Below are 18,702 nucleotides of genomic sequence, written 5' to 3'. Positions count from 1 at the left end.
CCATTAATAAATAATAAAAGGGGGGCTGAGAATAACTGTGATGTTATTGTAATGAATTCCTAGAGGTTTCCGTAGTTTTAGGCGATACCATTGTAATAAGGGTGTTCTTGTGACATTGATCTGTTCGTGTTAGTTTCATTGTCTTATTTCTAAACAGACATTTTAAAATACTTTAGCTAAAATATCCCTTTTAGACTTCTAAGACGACAAAAATCAAAACGGTATTTTACGATCACTTTATGCTCGTTAAATATGTATCCCCATCTAACTGAATGGTATAATCCGAAAGGTAGCGAAGACCAGTGAGACAAATCAAGCCTGTGACAGCGGTGAAACCTGAGTTTTGTAACAAGTAACTAACGAACAGAGGTAGGGACAATTAAGAAGTCGCCCCCTGTCTTAAATAATCAGTTTTGTTTAACAGCAGTGCCACGTTTTGCTGAGCTGTCAGAGTGAATGTGGGGAAACTATTAAGATGACAATTTGCTAGCGATAGCTGAGCTATCGTTAGCTACCTGCTAGCCGACTACCTGCTAGCTGATGCCTCAAAATCGTATGCAGGAGGAAGTAGCATGCTAGGGAGAAGCTAGTTAGCCTTTTAGCTCACCATCCTATTTTGGGATTGGCATTTCGCTAGGCAGTAACCTTTACATGGCAACGTTTATTGTTACTGCGAAAGTGGTGTTTATCCAGCAAGATCATTGCTTCTTTATGTCAGGCCAATATTTGTCAATGTGAAGTAGCTAGCAAGAAAAACTGTATCATGATGTTGCAATGTTATCTGTGACGTTAAATCAACTGGTATGAATGACGAAAAACAATACAGGGCCTTACTTTTAGTGTATTTCATAGTTCTATTGGCAAATAAAACAGAAAGTTAAAAGTATTATATTCTGTGTTGTTAACTGGTAAAATTCTCAGTTATTTCTCCTACCTGACGCGTGTTGTGTTTAAATGAACATTTGTAGTCATTTTATGAACTTGAACACAATGAACACTAATCTGTTGCTGCATGGAGAGATTAAATATCTATTTTCCTGCCCGAGAGATATTCTTGATGAGTGTTATATAAATTCTCATAATGATAAAATAAAGTAGCTAACAATCCAAAAAACAATAGGTCTGGACTTTAAACTGATTCTGTCACCAGTTTAATTCCTGATATTTCTTTCTTTCTTTCTTTTTTATCACAGTTTCTCTTCTGTTATCTTGCCAAGCTGTCTTTCACTTTTGTTGTCACTGCTATGCTTTAGCACTTGTTGACTCCGGCTTTGTTCTCTTTTTAAGCTTTAAACATTTAAACAAGCCAAATTGCAGGACACGTTGGTGGATGGCCGCATTCTTAAAACTTAAAACAGAAGAAACTTATGGTTTCTTCTTTTTTAATCCCCTTTCTCAACCTTGCATTCTTTTACTCCATTAGGCTGAAAGAGAAGCTCCACAATGTCCTTAAAGCCACGGGTGGTGGATTTTGATGAGACATGGAACAAGTTATTGACGACTATCAAGGCTGTTGTGATGCTCGACTACGTGGAGAGAGCTACATGGAATGATAGATTCTCGTATCCTCTACCAAACGCTGACATTTGTACTGCAGCTTAAGATCTTTGTTAAGTCTCAGAGTGGCAAATGGTTGTGTAATGAACCAGATTTTATTTCCACTTAGAAATTTAGTGATTTAATGGTTAAAGCATAAGCATTATCATCGTACACTGACATAGGAACATGTTAGGAATAACATGCATACCACAGCTTTATGACTTTACTGTTTATTGTTTTATTTATTGATTGTATTTATCCTTAACTTTGACACCAGTGACATTTATGCCTTGTGTGTTGCATACCCAGAACCTTTGGGTGAAAGATTGTACACAGAGACCAAGGTTTTTCTTGAGAATCATGTCAGGCAGTTGTACAAGGTAAGTACTCACAAAATCTGCCAATGGCTGGAAAGGAAAAAAAAAGATGCTGGTTTATTGTATGCTGATGCTTTTTGTAATACCTGCTTTGATTGTGTGTGCACTTTAGAAAGTTCTGGAGTCAGAAGAGAAGGTTTTAGTGATGTACCACAGATACTGGGATGAATACAGCAAAGGAGCCGACTACATGGATTGCTTGTACAGGTAACATTGTTGACCCTTAAAACTTCTCCAACAGACCCAAGCGCCATCATTTACACTATTATTGATTTCTCAGGAGCAGCAGTATGTAGCTTTGTGGGGTAAACTGTGATGGATATTTTACCCTTTAGGTGATCAACAGAAGTTTTCCAGGCATTTCTATCCCGTCCAGGAGGTTTACAATCCAGCCACTAAATGTAGTTTTATTCAGAGGCTCTATCTGGTAAATTCAAATGATCCATGATAACAGCATTATTTATCACATTTTCATCATAAAAACATCACTATCACTACTGTGTTACTAAGAGACCTCTATTTAGACCTGGACGTGATGATGAAGCCACTTCCTGTCAAACTTTCCACCAATCAGAGAGCTTAGATTGACGGTAATGTCCAATCAGGAGCAGCCAAAGATCAACCAGTGAGCAGAAAGTTCTATGTGTGTCTGAAAAGAAGAAAAATAAAGCTCCTCTATGGCTGGAATGAAGCCAAGAAGACGTTTCTGATGCACGGTGGCGCCAAAAAGCAGCTGAACTGGAGTTGGTTTAGTGAGGATAGCAGGTAAATAGTAGCAGAAATAACTGGAAATGAGGAAAAAGTGGAAACATGGAAATAGTTTCTGTTGTGTTTTTGTTTCAATGCCAATATTTTTTCTCCTGAAAGCCAAGACTTGAGAGAATGATGCAGATGAGAAAAGGCTTGGTCACTGTTGATCTGTGTGTTATTTCTACAAAAGTCTGCTTTCTTCTTCTGGTCGGCCTTTATGCTGCTATATCTATTCATACATTCGTTTTACATCATTTTAACCTCATAATCTGAAGCTGAGAAACATCATGTCTGCTGCTGACTGGTTTATACTGGGATTAAAAGCTTCAGCTTTTTCTGGTTTAGATTTAAACAAATAACAAACATCTGGTCCAAAAAAATAGTAAAAAAAATTAAGGGTTAAAATGCTAATATAAATCTTGTTGATTCACCATTTCATGCTACATTTGTTTTGCCCTACATGTTTACTTTGTGTGTTCTGAATATAAATGAAGAATTTTCTTAAATGAATTAATGTATTTAGGGGATCTATACAAGTATTTAGCTGTCTGATGGCTGTAGTCTGTAACAAATTCAACTAATGTAAATATTTGTAGGAGGATCTCAGTGTTTGGATCTTTAACTGCAAAACATATTAGTTGTTTCACAAGCTCATAATGTTTTTTTTTGTCAGAGTATTACCTTGAAGGGCATAGTGGGTCGTGCCAACAAGCATGTATTCGGAGCTTTCAGATCTATTTTTATTTGTATTTCACTGCAGACTGCCTTTGCATACAAATGCTTTGTAATATATTTGTAACTGTGAGCAAGATGGAACGTCTCTCAGCTTTAGCGTAGCTGCACAGTACTAATTACTTCCAGTTTTAACAGAAACCTGGTAATGATCCAAAATCGATCTTGTGAGATACCTGCTAGTCTTCATTGTTTCAAACACTAATCACCATGGATTTAAAGTTGGACTGAAGGTCCGGCTGAGTCCCAGCAGATGTCTCAGACTGTCAGATTAAACTTTTACATTAGCTGGTGTTTATAACGTCATCTTGTTTTGATGGAAAGTGAAACAGAGAACTCAGGCCAAGCGTCATGGCTGCACAGCTGTCAAAGCATGTTACTTAGTTAGACTTATTCAGCTGGCTCGAAGACGGGTGGCAGCATCTCTGGAAGTTATCCTGCCGTTTACTTGGCTTTCTTGTTGAATACTAGAATTTAGTTGATTTTACCATCAGGTTGGTTTCAGTAGAAAATTTTGTTCTCAGACGTCCTGTTGTTTGTTTGGTGATGTTTTGTGGAGTTTGCAGAGCTTTTCTTTGCAGGAATTGAAGCAGTGAGACATTAAAATGTTTCCCCAGTTCACATCTGGGCTGTGAAACCAGATGCTCGCTGAATAAACATGTTGTTGTCCTTCAATCAGCATCCAGGTTCCCTTCAATTTTAAAGAAACACAGAGATGATATTTACTGCTAATAGATAGACTGGTCTGAAAAAGACCAGTTGCTTGATTGAATTTTATATTTTCAATAATCATATTTACTATAAATAATCTAAAACATTCCTAACAGATATTATAATTAGAAATAAGACAAAAAGATCTAAATATATCTGTAATGATAATATTACACAAACAACAGGTGTATTATAACAGGTTTGTTTAATTTATTATGTATTGATCCTGTAGATATTTTGGCTTTCTTTAGTTAATCTGACTGCCTCTCCATTATTAAGCCCTCTCTCTCTCTGTCTCTCTCTCTCTCTGTCTCTCTCTCTCTCTCTGTCTCTCTCTCTCTCTCTCTCTCTCTCTGTCTGTCTGTATATATATATAGAGAGAGAGATATAAAAACTATTTATATAGTTATGGTTGTAGACTCTTGGTCCACTGCTCTGTACTTGTTTTCCTGTTGCTATTAAGGCTGTTATGAGGTCTAAGATCATACCACTGAACAGGCGAGAAACAGAATAACAGAAATATAGCTAACTGACGTGTGGAGTTGGAGTTTCTGACAGCAGCGTTGTGACATCCTCACCTCTCTCGTCATGTTGTCCAGGTATCTAAACACACAGTTCATCAAGAAGAACAAACTAACAGAAGCTGATCTGCAGTACGGCTACGGGGGAGTGGACATGAATGAGCCGCTCATGGAGATCGGAGAGGTATGTAGGCGTTTAACAGCATTTCATCCATGTCCAGACATTTTTTCTCACATCCATTTAGATGAGACAGACCTTCAGAATGATGGAGAGATGAGTGGGATTCTTTACCAGGTCTGGGTTTGTCTTACACAACCCTGCTGGGCTGGACTGTCCAAGGATTTGTCTCCACTGGACTCTGTCTTTTTATTTGTTGTTGCAGTTGGCGCTGGATATGTGGAGGAAGCTGATGATTGAACCCCTGCAGGCTGTCCTGATCCGGATGTTGCTAAATGAAATCAAAAAGTATGTTTCACACATAGTTCGTATGCGGGTGTGAATGATTTACCAAGTCTGGTTTTCTTACTTGTTATGTTATGTTGTTATGTTAATTCAGGGGAGTCAAACTCTCTCTGGTGGGTCGGATAATAAATAATATCAATAAGAAGTTTAATCCTTTTTCCACTCAAAGTGCTTCATTTTATCTTCAGAAGAAGCTTAAAGTCATGCTGCCATTCTGTTTATTTATTTAATATATAAACATGGCCCAAAAAGTCAGGAAATGAGTGTTTGGTGGATTATTTCTGTCCTGTAATAATGGCAGTTAATGTTTGTTGTACATGGATGGAAAGACAGTTTGTCACCTTTACAACCAGGTAAATCCAGTAAGAAACCCAAAACCACAGTGAATGCTAACAGGAGAATATTAAAGAGATATTGGTGCTTTTTTAAATTAATATAGAGTAAATAAACTCAAATCAATAGTTTTCTCTTCTTGGAATCTTGGAATTGGATTTACAGTCAGCATTTTCCACGAGGAGCAGGTCGTCCAGGACAGTGTCATCAGCACATGAAATTTAAACCTACGATTATTTAATCGTAAAGATCCTCAAGAACTTTACATGTGGGATCATGACTGAACCATGTGATCAGATCAGGAAGGAAAACAAAGTTAAACAACATGTGTGTGTTAGCGCATGTGTTGCTTTGTTTTCCTTCCGTGTACGGCAGAAGAAGAGTTTTTCCTCCAAACTAACAGATTAAATCATTCTGCTCAGATTTTTGGGGTTTTTTGTTTTCATGACTGTTGGTCGTGACTTTTATTTTAAGTTTCTGTACAGCACTTTGGTCCGGTGCTATTGTTTTACAGTGCTCTATAAATAAAGCTGGATTGGACTGGATATAGAAAAAGAGCAAGGTGTGGAGGAAGGCTCGCCAGCAGGACATAAAACAGGAAATAATCCAGTATGTTTTTACCTCTGATACCTTCATTGTGGGAGGCTGCGCGGTGGTTAGCACCGCGGCCACACAGATAGAAGGTCTCTGGTTCTCTGGTGGTTTGTTGAAAGAGTCAGAGCTGAAGACGACTCCATCATGTCTTTCAGTGACCGTTGCGGCGAGAACCCCAACCAGAAGGTCATCCACGGGGTCGTCAACTCCTTTGTTCATGTTGAACAGTACAAGAAAAAGTTTCCATTAAAGGTGAGGCATCGATTAACATCCCAGCCATCATGTGCTCTGACCTCTCCACTGAATACTGCGTTTGTTGTGTTTCAGTTTTATCAGGAAATCTTTGAAGGACCTTTTCTGATAAAAACAGGAGAGTATTACAAACAGGAAGCCTCCAATCTGCTCCAGGAATCCAACTGCTCACAGTATATGGAGAAGGTAGGCCAGATGGACAGTGTTCCACACCTGCTTCAGGATTTATTCTTGAACAAAGTGGAGAAAAGTTGAATTTAGCATTTTTTCTGACCAGTGATGCCATTTAATCTTTTAAACTCCAGCTTCTGTTCAGTGTTGATGATGTCTAACATGACATGTAAACATGAACTGCTTTATATTTTTTAACTCTCAAAAAGAGGACGCTTTCTGTCCGTTGGTGGGACTACGTGCACCTGTGTGTGCACCTGTGTGTGCACCTGCATGTGCACCTGCGTGTGCCCACGTAGAATAACGTGGTGTCATCTGAATAAGATCTTGAACATCAGGCTGTTTGGTTTTTAAAACGATGCTGAACGTGGATGAAGAAACGTTCAGAAACGGCAGCATTTCGTTGATAAAGTTAGCTTCTGATTTGTGATACAAACGAAGGACGATTCCACAGCTTTATGGGAGACTTTTACCACATTAGACCTGGTCCTGCTGAAAAACTGCAGGACTTAGGATGTTCAGATCAGGACTGAATTATTTTACAGAGCTTTTACATTTATTAACACACAGCTTCTGATTTGTAAAACATTTATTCTATTTATAAAAATGCAAATAAGGCTTCTTTTATTGATTGTTTGGATCTAGACCACATCAGACCAGGTCCTGTTTTAAGATTATTGCATACAGAGTACTGTCACCTCTATTTTCTTTCCTTTTTTTTTAACAAAACAAAGCTCAGAGTCTGTATATTATTTACAGGTTCTGGGCAGGTTGAAAGACGAAGAGGTGCGATGTCGGAAGTACCTGCACCCCAGCTCCTACGGCAAAGTCATTCATGAATGCCAGCAGAGGATGGTGGCAGATCACCTGCAGTTCCTGCACGGGGAGTGTCAGAGCATCATCCGGCAAGAGAAGAGAGACGGTCAGCCCGCACTGCTCTTCCACATCATCTGCTCCATCTTCAACAGCTCCGAGGTTTCCGATTAAAGTTTCTGTGTTGTTTTGTCCAGACATGGCCAACATGTACACCCTGCTGAGAGCCGTGGCTAACGGGTTGCCTCACATGATCCAGGAGCTGCAGGTCCACATCCACAACGAGGGCATCAGAGGGACCAGTAACCTCTCTCAGGAAAACGTTAGTCATGTCCCTGCTAAGCATAAAATCCACTCCTGTCAGAAGCATCTCCGTCTAACACAACCTCGTCTCTCTTCTCACGCTCCTGTAGATGCCGACCCTGTTTGTGGAGTCAGTTCTGGAGGTTCACAGTAAATTTGTTCAACTCATAAACACAGTCCTAAACGGAGATCAGCACTTCATGAGCGCACTCGATAAGGTATCAGAATCTGTCCTCAGAGAGCTGGGTCCTTGTTCTAGTCCGAAATGAGGGTTGTTGGTCTGCTTGTCCGCAGTTAACAGCAGGGCTGTAAACACACATCTGTCCAGATCAGTCATGGGTCCAGGACTTGTTTCCATTTTTTGTCAGGATATCCAGAGGTGGTGGAGCTATACGCACCTCCAGGATTTCACACCATGTTTTTGATTGTTGAGACTCAAAATTCCTGATTTTTGCATCAGCTTTTAGTGTTTTCTTCAAAAGTTCCTGAAATCAGTTTCAGATATTATTTATTATAATAATATTAATTCATCCAAACATTTTTTATTGAAACGCTGGAAGAGTTTTTCACCGTTCAGCAGAGAGAAGCTTCACGTTATGGTTACTTCATCTCATCTGTGTTCTCATCTCAGATGTTTCTGGAAAAGTGTTTGTCAGGTAACAACTTTAGCTTATCTTCCACTACAGTGTCGCTGCAATAGAAAACAGGTTCATCACGACTGCAGGGCTGGAAATAGTCCAGCTCCACCCCAGAACTCCAGCGTAGAAACAGAGACATTTAATAGTTGATATTGAGGTAATGTTGAGCTAATCCACCAATAATATGAGGGGAACAATTCAGGTGGTACAAAAGCAAGTAGCAGTCAAAAGATACTGAAAAGTAGAAAAAGAACATTAAAATATAAGAGTGGGAAAAATAACATTACAATAAAGATAAATAAAAATGTACAGTTATTAAATAAGACACATCCCGTTTAAGTGTTGCCCAGTAGAAGACTCCTTTAGTTAAATCTAAAGGGAGGGTGTCCATCACACACTAAAATAGCCAGGGACGAGTTACAGCTGCGCTAATCATCACACACGTTACTAATCAATCAAAAGTTGAGCGAACCTTTGAAACAGATTGAGATCCAGCAGCAGTCCAACTGAGACAGGTGGACCAGAGACCATGTGGACCAGAGATGCCAGTGAGCAGCTGCAGACACGGCGTGTCGGTTTGGCTGTGGTTTTTACAAGGGTGCAAATATGTAAATAAAATATATATTAAAAAAAAGAATTATAATGTATAAAATATATTTAATACATATAAAGTAAAAAAAAATATATATGTTTAAAATAGATAAAATTGATCAATCTTATTTTTAAACATTATATAATTTATTTGATAAATGTATATTGTTTTTTAAAAACTATTAAAAATATGAATATTATATAATATCTATATTATAAACATATCAAATAAAGAAATAAAATCATGTAAATGAGCAACTGAGACAAAATATTAATGAAACTTCACGTATTTTTCTCCTGAAATTTTAGGTTCATTAAGTTTTCCAAAAGTTTAGTTCATTAAATGTAAACTTCTTAATTATGTATGTGTACTTGTTTGTACTAAAACAAAGAGAAAAATGTGGAGTTTGGATTTTTTTCTAGGTTATTAAGCTGTTATTTTACTGGTCCGACCCACTGGAGACCAGATTGGACTAAACGTGGAACCTGGAAATTGACAGCCTGGTTTGGGGGCTGGAAAATGATTCCACAGTGTTAGAAAAAGTAGAATTTCTGATCTAAATATAAGGAAGGTTTATATCCTGATTTTTCCATGATGTGAACATTTTAAAGCTCAGCATCCACAACGTGATTCAGTCCGTTTTTCACTGAAATGTCTGATTGATCAGGAAGCGATCGGAGATGATTGCGTTAAACCAGTCGTCCCATATCGACCAGCGGATCTCAAATCCAGGATAAATGCTGTCGTAGCAGAATTTGTGACATTGCCAAACAGCAAACTATATAAAATGATCTGATGTGTGATTTTACAGCCCTGCTGCAACATTAATGCACCACAAGACGTTCACATCTGAAATCACTGGGTTTCATTTTCTGTCTCAGGCTCTGACGTCTGTAGTGAACTTCAGGGAGCCCAAGTCCATCTGCAAAGCCCCTGAACTTGTAAGTACACACACGCACATACATGCACACGCATGTACAGTGTTGCTCACAGCTCCTTGACCGGGTCATCCTCCCCCCTCTGGTGTCTGTCCAGCTGGCGAAATACTGCGACAATCTTCTGAAGAAATCTGCAAAGGGAATGACGGAAAACGAGGTGGAGGATAAGCTGACCAGCTTCATCACAGTGTTCAAGTACATAGACGACAAGGACATCTTTCAAAAGGTAGCGACTCCGTCTGGGTGGGTTCGACAGATCAAAACACTCGGACTTTAGTCTGACGTTGGTTTCTGTTTCCTGCAGTTTTATGCCAGAATGCTAGCGAAACGGTTAATACACGGTTTATCGTTGTCGATGGATTCGGAAGAAGCCATGATCAACAAACTCAAGGTAAATCCTCAACAAGACGTGTCGTTTTTAAATTGGATGATTTCAAGGAGGAATCGGAAACTTCTCATTCCCTGCATGACGTCACCTCCCGCATCACTGTGAACGTTTTTGTCCATTTGGGCAAATTTTCAGTCCTCATCTGCATTTAGGTCATTTTAGAGGACAAAGCACAGAAAAAACTGTTTTTCTAACAGGTTAGCTAAACATTGTGATATGAATTTACTGCCCTCTTGACTCATTATTGACAAAAACTTCCCAAAATGCGTGATTATATTTTACAATTGATGACAGTTTTTGTCCTCAAATAACTTAAGAAGGTATTAACTAGAAAATGTGATGCTACATAAAAATTAATGAGGCATAAAAGTCAACATTTTGGCTAATACTAATAATAATTAAAATTTAAAAGTTAACCCCCCCAGCCCTCCTAATATTTGTTAGAAGTAAAATAACTTGTTTCTTTTTTTTAATTAAATGAGCAAAATGTAATAAAAAATGGCATTTAAAGGGTTAAAATCCCAATAATATTTGATATTTCATTGTTTTGATCTGAACTGAAGTTGATAAAGATTTTACTTAAAAAACAAAAAGAAAAGCTTCCCAGCCCCCAAACTTAGTTTTCTGAGGAAGAAACAGTTTTTTTTTTTTTTTAGTTGTTGGGAGACATCAAGTCATCAAGCTGGTATTTAAAAGGTTAAAACCCTCAACATCTTAAAATGTTTGGTAGTTTTGGTGAATTTGTTTAAGAGATTTATACAGAAAGAAATATGAATCTTCAGTTTTTTTATAGCAGTTTTTTGGAAGTAAAATATTTGTCCTTAATGACTCAAACGAATGCTTGAGGGTTAAATCTTGTTATTTAGCTGTTTAGCTTTTTTACTCCTCACCTGTTAAACACACCGTCTCCTCCTTCGACTTGCAGCAAGCTTGTGGCTACGAGTTCACCAGCAAACTTCACCGAATGTACACAGACATGAGCGTGAGCGCCGACCTCAACAACAAGTTCAATAATTTCATCAAGACGCAGGAGACGGTGGTGGACCTGGGAATCAGCTTCCAGATCTACGTTTTACAGGTGTGTGAGGACTCCTTTATCTGGCTCTGACGGATTCGGCTTGTCATTGACCTTTTAATCGTTTTGCAGGCAGGAGCCTGGCCTCTCACACACGTCCCTTCGTCTACATTCGCCATCCCTCAAGAACTAGAGAAGAGCGTGCAGATGGTGAGGAGCACTGCTGGACGGAAACTCGTGATTGGATGATGCAGCAATGCCGGCTAACACCTGTTTTCACCTTCCTTTACAGTTTGAGTTGTTCTATAATCAGCACTTCAGTGGGAGGAAGTTGACTTGGCTGCACTATCTCTGCACAGGTAATACGCAGCAATCATGGACACATTTTATCCCATTATAGACAGAAACCCTAAACCTGGAGTCCAGTTAAAATCCACCTACAACCCTTATCTGATCCATTTATGATCAACTGAGCTCGCTAAGGAAGCCAGCAGGTCGGATCAGATCTTCTCTTTGATTCAGTCCTCCATCCTGAGCTGCACAAGGAGTCACAGTTTACAGAAATATCAAACCTAAGGCCCCCACCCCCGTTTTTTCCTGGGTAGTGTTAATATTAAGGTCAGTTATTCAAATAAAATAGATTAATTACATCTGATTATTTGTTAGTTATTTAATTATTTCTCATCTTAACTACATTGCTGATAAATGTTTAAGAATTTACAAGAAAATCTAACTTTTTCTCTTTTTTTTAATTATTTAGGATTTATTAAAGTCAAGGGCAGTTTAGATGTTTAATTTTTAGACAAACCTCTTTAAAAAATGAAGGCAAGAAGGAAAAATTTAAATGCATAAGAGTTAGTTTTTTTTACCATCCGAGTGCTAATCCACTTCTTCTCTTCCTCCCACACAGGTGAAGTCAAGATGAACTACCTTTCCAAGCCCTACGTTGCCATGGTAACCACTTACCAGATGGCTGTGCTGCTGACCTTCAACAACAGTCAGACGGTAACCTACAAGGAGCTGCAGGACGGCACCCAGATGAACGAAAAGGAGCTGCAGAAGACCATCAAGTCCCTTCTAGATGTCAAGATGCTCAACCACGATTCAGAAAAGGTGTCAGGTTTTTCTCTGGACCGTGATGAGGTTCATGTCCCATAATGCCTTGTTTTAGGTTTTAATAAACAGCATCTTTTCTACCTGCAGGAGGAGATTGAAACTGAGTCAACGTTTTCACTAAATATGAGTTTCACCAGTAAAAGAACAAAGTTCAAGATCACGACATCGATGCAGAAAGACACGCCGCAGGTCGGACACTTCATTTACTTTTACTCATCTTTCTTCTAGCTTCAGTCGTAGAGAACGATGCTGCGTATGAGCTTAGATTTCATCTGAAACACGCCTCATGTCTGTTCCGTTCAGGAGATGGAGCAGACGCGGAGCGCCGTAGACGAGGACCGAAAAATGTATTTACAAGCTGCTATAGTGAGAATCATGAAGGCCAGGAAGGTTCTTCGACACAACGCCCTCATCCAGGAGGTGAGTGGGAGCCAAACAAGACGCCGCTGCAAAAATTCTACTTACGTTGATGTTAACAGGGTTTAGTTGAGCTGCTGAAAGACATGAGAGACAAGTTTTTATAGATTAACAGAATAATCCACCATCAGCAGGGCCGGGCAGAGGAAAATGTAGGAACAGATGATGTTTGTGGGAACATGTTGGACGGTGAGGTGACGCTGTTGTTTGGAGGATCTCGTCTTATCATGTCTCAGCTCCCCGTCGGCCGCCTGTTGCAGCGTAAACTCGCTTTGTTTGTAGATTCATAAACTGAATAATCGGCCATTAATCCAGAAGTCATGGATGTTAAATCAGAGGGTTTCACTTTGATAAAACCTCTATAAGTTTTTACATTTCTGCATAAATATTCACATCCAACATTATTAGAGTTTTAAAGTAAGTAAAGAGAAAATAATTCAGCAAAATGATCCAGTTGTTTTTTTTATTTTAATAATTTAATACTGTTTAATTTTAAACATTGCTTATAAGTATAAATAAGCAGTGAAAGAAAAGTTTTCTGGAAGACTGAAATGAGTGGAGCGAGTCAGAGAGCTGATCTCACCTCCAGAAAGCTGCAGAGAAGTCACACATATCCTGTTCTTCAGCTTAGAAACAGCCAGACGTAGCTTCACATTATAACACAAACTGTCAGAAAAACCGACGTCAACAACTTTCTAGAGTTCTTCTAAGTATCGCGAATTTACCATGTTACTGGTCTGACACCAGTTACTGGTTTTATTCATGTAGGGAGACAAAGACAAAGAATATGGAATTATGGGAAAAATGTATTTATTTACTTTATTCTAAATACATAAATAGTAATCCGAACAAAGAAGACTATTTTCATTTTTTAATTATTATTTTGTTTATTTTTTTTAATAAATAGATGAAAAGTAACTACAACACACAAAAAAGACAATTAAAAAAAATGATGAGCACGATGGACTGGTGACCGGTCCGGGTGTACCTGCACAGGTGTACCGGTCCAAGTGTACCTGCTCAGGTGTACTGGTCCAAGTGTACCAGTCCAGGTGTGCCTGCTCAGGTGTACCTGTCCAAGTGTACCTGCTCAGGTGTACTGGTCCAAGTGTACCGGTCCAGGTGTACCTGCTCAGGCGTACCGGTCCTAGTGTACCTGCTCAGGTGTACCTGGCTCTGACCTGCTAATTGCTGGGATGGACTCCAGCTTCTCCACGATCCCGAACTGGAATAAGTGGTATAGAAAAGGAATGGATAAATTACAAACACTCATCAGATTTTATCTTATACATGAATAGATGAAAATGTACAAACCTCAATCAAACAAAATTAAAAAAAATAAAGCTATGAAAACAATTTAATTAATTAAGGGGGGTGCATTTTATTTTAATAAAAAGACTGTAAAACCATGAGTATTAATATTTCATCATCAGCAGGTCGGCTAACCATCAGCTACTTTCTTCTTCTTCTCTCTGTGGTTCCTGTGTTCAGGTCATCAATCAGTCCAAAGCCCGGTTCAACCCCAGTATCAGCATGATCAAGAAGTGCATCGAGGTCCTCATCGACAAGCAGTACATCGAGCGAAGCCAGACCTCGGCGGACGAGTACAGCTACGTGGCATAGACGGAGGAGCTGGTCTGGTCTGGTCTCCGTTCAGAAACACCCCCCATGTGACTGACTGGCAGATGTAGGTTAAAAACTGTAAACAAACCAGAAAAGACTCTCATTCGTCATTTGGGTTTGGGACCGTCGCTGTCTGCTCTGACTGACAGGACGAGTGCCTCCATCTTCAAACAGAAAAAGAAACGTCATCATGTCACGTCAGACCGCCAGCTGACATCACCACCCATACGCCCTCCTTCAGACTCCTCCCACTTTCTGATTTCAAGCTGTTTACAACATCACCAGTGCCACGCACCCGTGCGTCAAACCACATAAAGAAAATGCCTCTAGCTATTGGAGAAGAGAGATGCGATCAGTAAACGTGTCCAGATAAAGGAAAAAGAAGCGGGGACATCATTAAAAAAACCTTTTCTTTTCTCACGTTTGCAGTTGTGTGTTATTTCCTTTCTTTGTTAAATGTACTGAAATTAGGACAACTATTGTAATAAAACTGGTATACTCACTATTGTATCTACTTTGAAATGTAAAGAAAAAGTAAGGTGACAAACATGATCTTGCTGCTTGTCAATAAATAAATAAAAACACTGAAGGTTTTTATGTAAGTATTTGTCGTGTGTCCATCGCAGTCTTTTTTTATTACTACATAGTTTTATAAATGAGAATTATAAGAAGCATACTTCAGATGTGCTGATGAGTTGTCATGTCAGTCATGGCGGAGACGGATCAATGATGGAAATCAAAGATCCATCATTTTAAATGATATATGTAGTAAATTTAATCATACTAAAAAAGATTAAATGTTTAAAAATGACTCACCTGCTGCTTTCTTTAAGCTCCTCTACCGGAAGCCTGTTCTCTTCCGGATGAATATCTGATGGTGTTCCTTCGATGTGTTGGAGTTTCTCCGCCAGTTTGGAGATAACAGCTCCCAGTGCTTCCATTACCACCTTCACTCTACATCTTCTTCCTCCATCCAGCTGTGTAAATGTTGTTCAGGATCTCTGCATCCACCACTGCTGCCTTATCAACCACCACGATATCCAGTTAGTTATCTTTCACCAGTTTATCAGTCTGGATCTGAAAGTACCACAGGAAATGTCTGGAAAGATGTTGCCGGCCTCCTTCAGCAACCTGTCAATCACCTCAGGTGGCACCTGGGTGTCCAATCAGATTTCAGAGGCCATCCAGCTCCGCCCCTGATCCTACTTCATTAAAACACTACATTTGCATTCATAAAAATGAAACTTTGCCCATAAAATAAGGAAGTTGGTGATATTAGTTTATGGTCTCAGAAGACCCATTAAACCAGGACCCACCTGCCACATGCACGTGTACGGTTTCAGTGTGGTTTCAGGAGCAACAGATCAACAACTGGCAGTGATGGAATTTGTAGAGAACATAGCTAATGCAGTGGGTTCGAAACAATACACACTGGGAGCGTTCATGGACTTGCAGGAAGCATTTGATACATGTGGTCATTCGTCAGAAGAAATGTGAACATTATGATTTAAGAGGGGCTGAACAACTTTGTTTAAGGAGTTACTCAAAATAGGTTTCAGTATGTACAAATGAATCACACAATCATTTTTAAGAAGAGCAATTTGTGATGTTCCACAAGGATCCGTATTGGGACCAAAGTTATTTTTACTTTCAATAAATGACATCTGTTCTGTGTCTAAAATATTAAAATTTATAATCTTTGCAGACAACACAAATCTATGTTGTTTAGGATATGACATAATACAGTTGTTAAAGTAGAAAGGGAGTTGATGGTGTAAAAAACATGTTTTGATTTGAATAAGTTATCACTTAATGAAAACAAGACTAAATTCATGGTTTTATTAATGCCTAATATGTCATATTGTGTTGAAATATGGGGAAACGTATATAAAACAAATATAGATCCAGTTATTAAACTTCAGAAAAAAGCTAATAGGCTAATAAATAAAACAGGCTGTTATGAATCAACTAATAAACTCTTCATAAGTTGTAATATTTTAAAATTTGTGAATATTGCATTTTCAAAAATGATGTAAATTGTTTTTCGAGTGCTAATAGTTCCAAGTAGCATTAAATGATTTTTTACACTGAGAGAAGGAAATATCAATTTGAGAGGAATATTTATGTTTGAGATTCACAATGTAAGAAGAAATGTTTTAAAAAAAAGATCTGTCTCAGTTTTGGGAGTGAAGTTATGGAATGGACTAAGTCCTGAAGTGAAATTGTCTAGCTCTCTGATTTAGTTTAAAAAGAGCTTAAAATGAAAATAATCAACGATTATATGATGATTGTGTGACAAAGAATGATTTGTGGACGCCTACAAACTTTATGTTTATTTAAAGAAACAAATTTAAGTGTATCAGTATGTTGCAGGGCCAGGATAGGCATATATATAAGATATGAGCTTCAGTTTGTTCCTATTTTGTTACTGAATGGTGAATGATGTGGTTAAATTTGACTGTGTATACTTAACAAAAATAAAGATGAAACAAATGAAAAATGAATGAATGAATGAATGAATGAATGAATGAATGAATGAATAGTCCCCCGGTTATATGGGGTGTATGGTGTGTTGACCCTTTATGGCAGAGCTTCGAACGTCCTCACCCGGCGGCCATCTTGCCACAGGCTTCTCTCGCGGGATCTGTGGTATCGGTGGGAAGGTGGTCGATCTGCACAAACATACATACTCTTACTTTGCTGAAATCTTGACAAACGGTTTGGCTTCTTACTAAAGTTGTTAACGTGGCTGTAATTGTGGATACTTGAACATGTTGAAATTGCAGCTTTTGTGTTTGAAAAATGACTTAAACGTGCAGCACAGTTGTGTTCTCCATCAGAAGGCACAGCAAGGCTCATCAGAGCAGTTCGTTCTCCAGGCATCAGCAAGTTCCAGACAATTTAATTTCTTTTCAATTTTGTTTTACAAAAGCTTCTACTTTAATTACTGAGGTGTAGTTTGTGTTGTGTGAAGTTATTTAATTGTAAATCAGTGTAACTCGGAGCCTTTTCAGTGTTAAATTCAACTCCACTGTTTTACTCACACATCTCTCTGTTTTGATCTCTGTCCTCCACATGTAAATGTCCATAGTCTAGTTCTCTGTACAGGGTGTGGGTTTCAACAAGCTGCTTTCCTTCATGTATATATTTAAATCTTATACCTGTTTTGTATTGCAAATAAATTTCACTTTTATGTCCAAGATGTTACAGACATTGAACTGAATAATGAGAATAATGTAATATGTGTTATGATAATATAAATATTACTAATATAATAAAATAAATTTAATTATTACATGTTTAAACTAAACATGTAATAATTCAAATTATTTTAAATTTTTAATATTCAGCCATTCTGTACTTAACACACCTTGTGCGTGTATTTATCGCACCTGTTTATTTTCATATGAAAGTCCGTGATTAAAGCTCTGCTCTAGAATCTTTAGTTATAAGTATGCGCTGTCATTGCTACATCTCTGGCATTTATAATGTACCAAACCTTTTGAAAATCGCTATTAAATTGAACAAGTTATGGTTATTTATAAAGTGCATGCACCAGTAAAACAATGTTATGAGTGCGCGAGCTGACTGTGGCAAGATGGCCGCCAGCGCGGACGTTCGGCCCCTTTGGGCAACAGCGAAGATGAGACGTCGATCCTTTCGTGTGGATCTATGGTCCTACCGCTGTTCCACAGCTGTCCCACAGCTGTCCATGGTGCTGACGTAAGCCGAAAAATCCATTTCATCCCGGAATTTTTTGGAAAAGGAGGGAAGATGGATGTTATATTAGTGTCTTCTCACGAGACATCTGTCAGAGTCGTCAAAGGCTACGATGTACATGAACGGGTGTCAGATGCACGTGGAATGTCCTCAACGTAGAAACCCACCAGAACAAATGAGTCAAATCCCACTAAGCTTCTCTAATTTTGTCCTCCCTTCCGAGCGAACCGGGACCTCGTGGCGCAACGGTAGCGCGTCTGACTCCAGATCAGAAGGTTGCGTGTTCAAATCACGTCGGGGTCAAGGGCTTGTAATTGCTTTTATTTTTAAGAAGTTCTAATGTGACATCAATATAACTTTATAAAACATTAAATATGTATAAAACATTACATGTTTTGGGTAATATTGTGTTGTTTCTGATGTATGTAAATAATTTTTTATAGCTATTTTATTTTCCTTTTTATTTGTTCCGTTCTGGAGGCTTTTAAACATATTGTTTATTTTATAGTGAATGATGCTGAATGACAATGAGGTCGAGTCTAATATTTTTGAAAATTTACAGCGGACTATTTTTCAAGTCATGTGAGAGGGGGGAGGTATCAAGTAATTTAATTACTGTCCCTGACGGGAAACTTGGTTTACAGGCAGGTCCTCAAAGGAAAACATAACATCAAACAATAAAAGCACCAAACATAA

General features: G+C 38.5%; 1 protein-coding gene and 1 non-coding gene across 2 annotated transcripts; both read left to right on the top strand.

Moving 5' to 3' along the window:
* The first annotated feature begins 263 nt into the window (after window positions 1-263).
* cul2 (cullin 2) lies at window positions 264-14,891 on the top strand. The gene is made up of 21 exons (XM_041968672.1): window positions 264-369; window positions 1,424-1,562; window positions 1,817-1,919; window positions 2,029-2,123; window positions 4,709-4,814; window positions 5,014-5,096; window positions 6,176-6,272; window positions 6,348-6,458; window positions 7,203-7,365; window positions 7,454-7,578; window positions 7,670-7,777; window positions 9,671-9,730; window positions 9,825-9,953; window positions 10,032-10,118; window positions 11,041-11,193; window positions 11,263-11,340; window positions 11,423-11,489; window positions 12,041-12,243; window positions 12,334-12,435; window positions 12,550-12,666; window positions 14,155-14,891. The coding sequence occupies exons 2-21, from the start codon at window positions 1,444-1,446 to the stop codon at window positions 14,284-14,286; spliced, it is 2,238 nt and encodes a 745-aa protein (XP_041824606.1). The 5' UTR covers window positions 264-369; window positions 1,424-1,443; the 3' UTR covers window positions 14,287-14,891.
* A 3,346-nt stretch (window positions 14,892-18,237) lies between these two features.
* Window positions 18,238-18,309, top strand: trnaw-cca. Its single transcript has one exon. It is a non-coding gene; the product is annotated as a tRNA-Trp (tRNA).
* Window positions 18,310-18,702: the final 393 nt, after the last annotated feature.

This window comes from Melanotaenia boesemani, chromosome 18 (assembly GCF_017639745.1).
Source record: "Melanotaenia boesemani isolate fMelBoe1 chromosome 18, fMelBoe1.pri, whole genome shotgun sequence".
Classification (NCBI taxonomy): Eukaryota; Metazoa; Chordata; class Actinopteri; order Atheriniformes; family Melanotaeniidae; genus Melanotaenia; species Melanotaenia boesemani.
The sequence above is the reverse complement of the archived record's forward strand: the minus strand, read 5'-3'. Positions and strand labels throughout refer to the sequence as shown.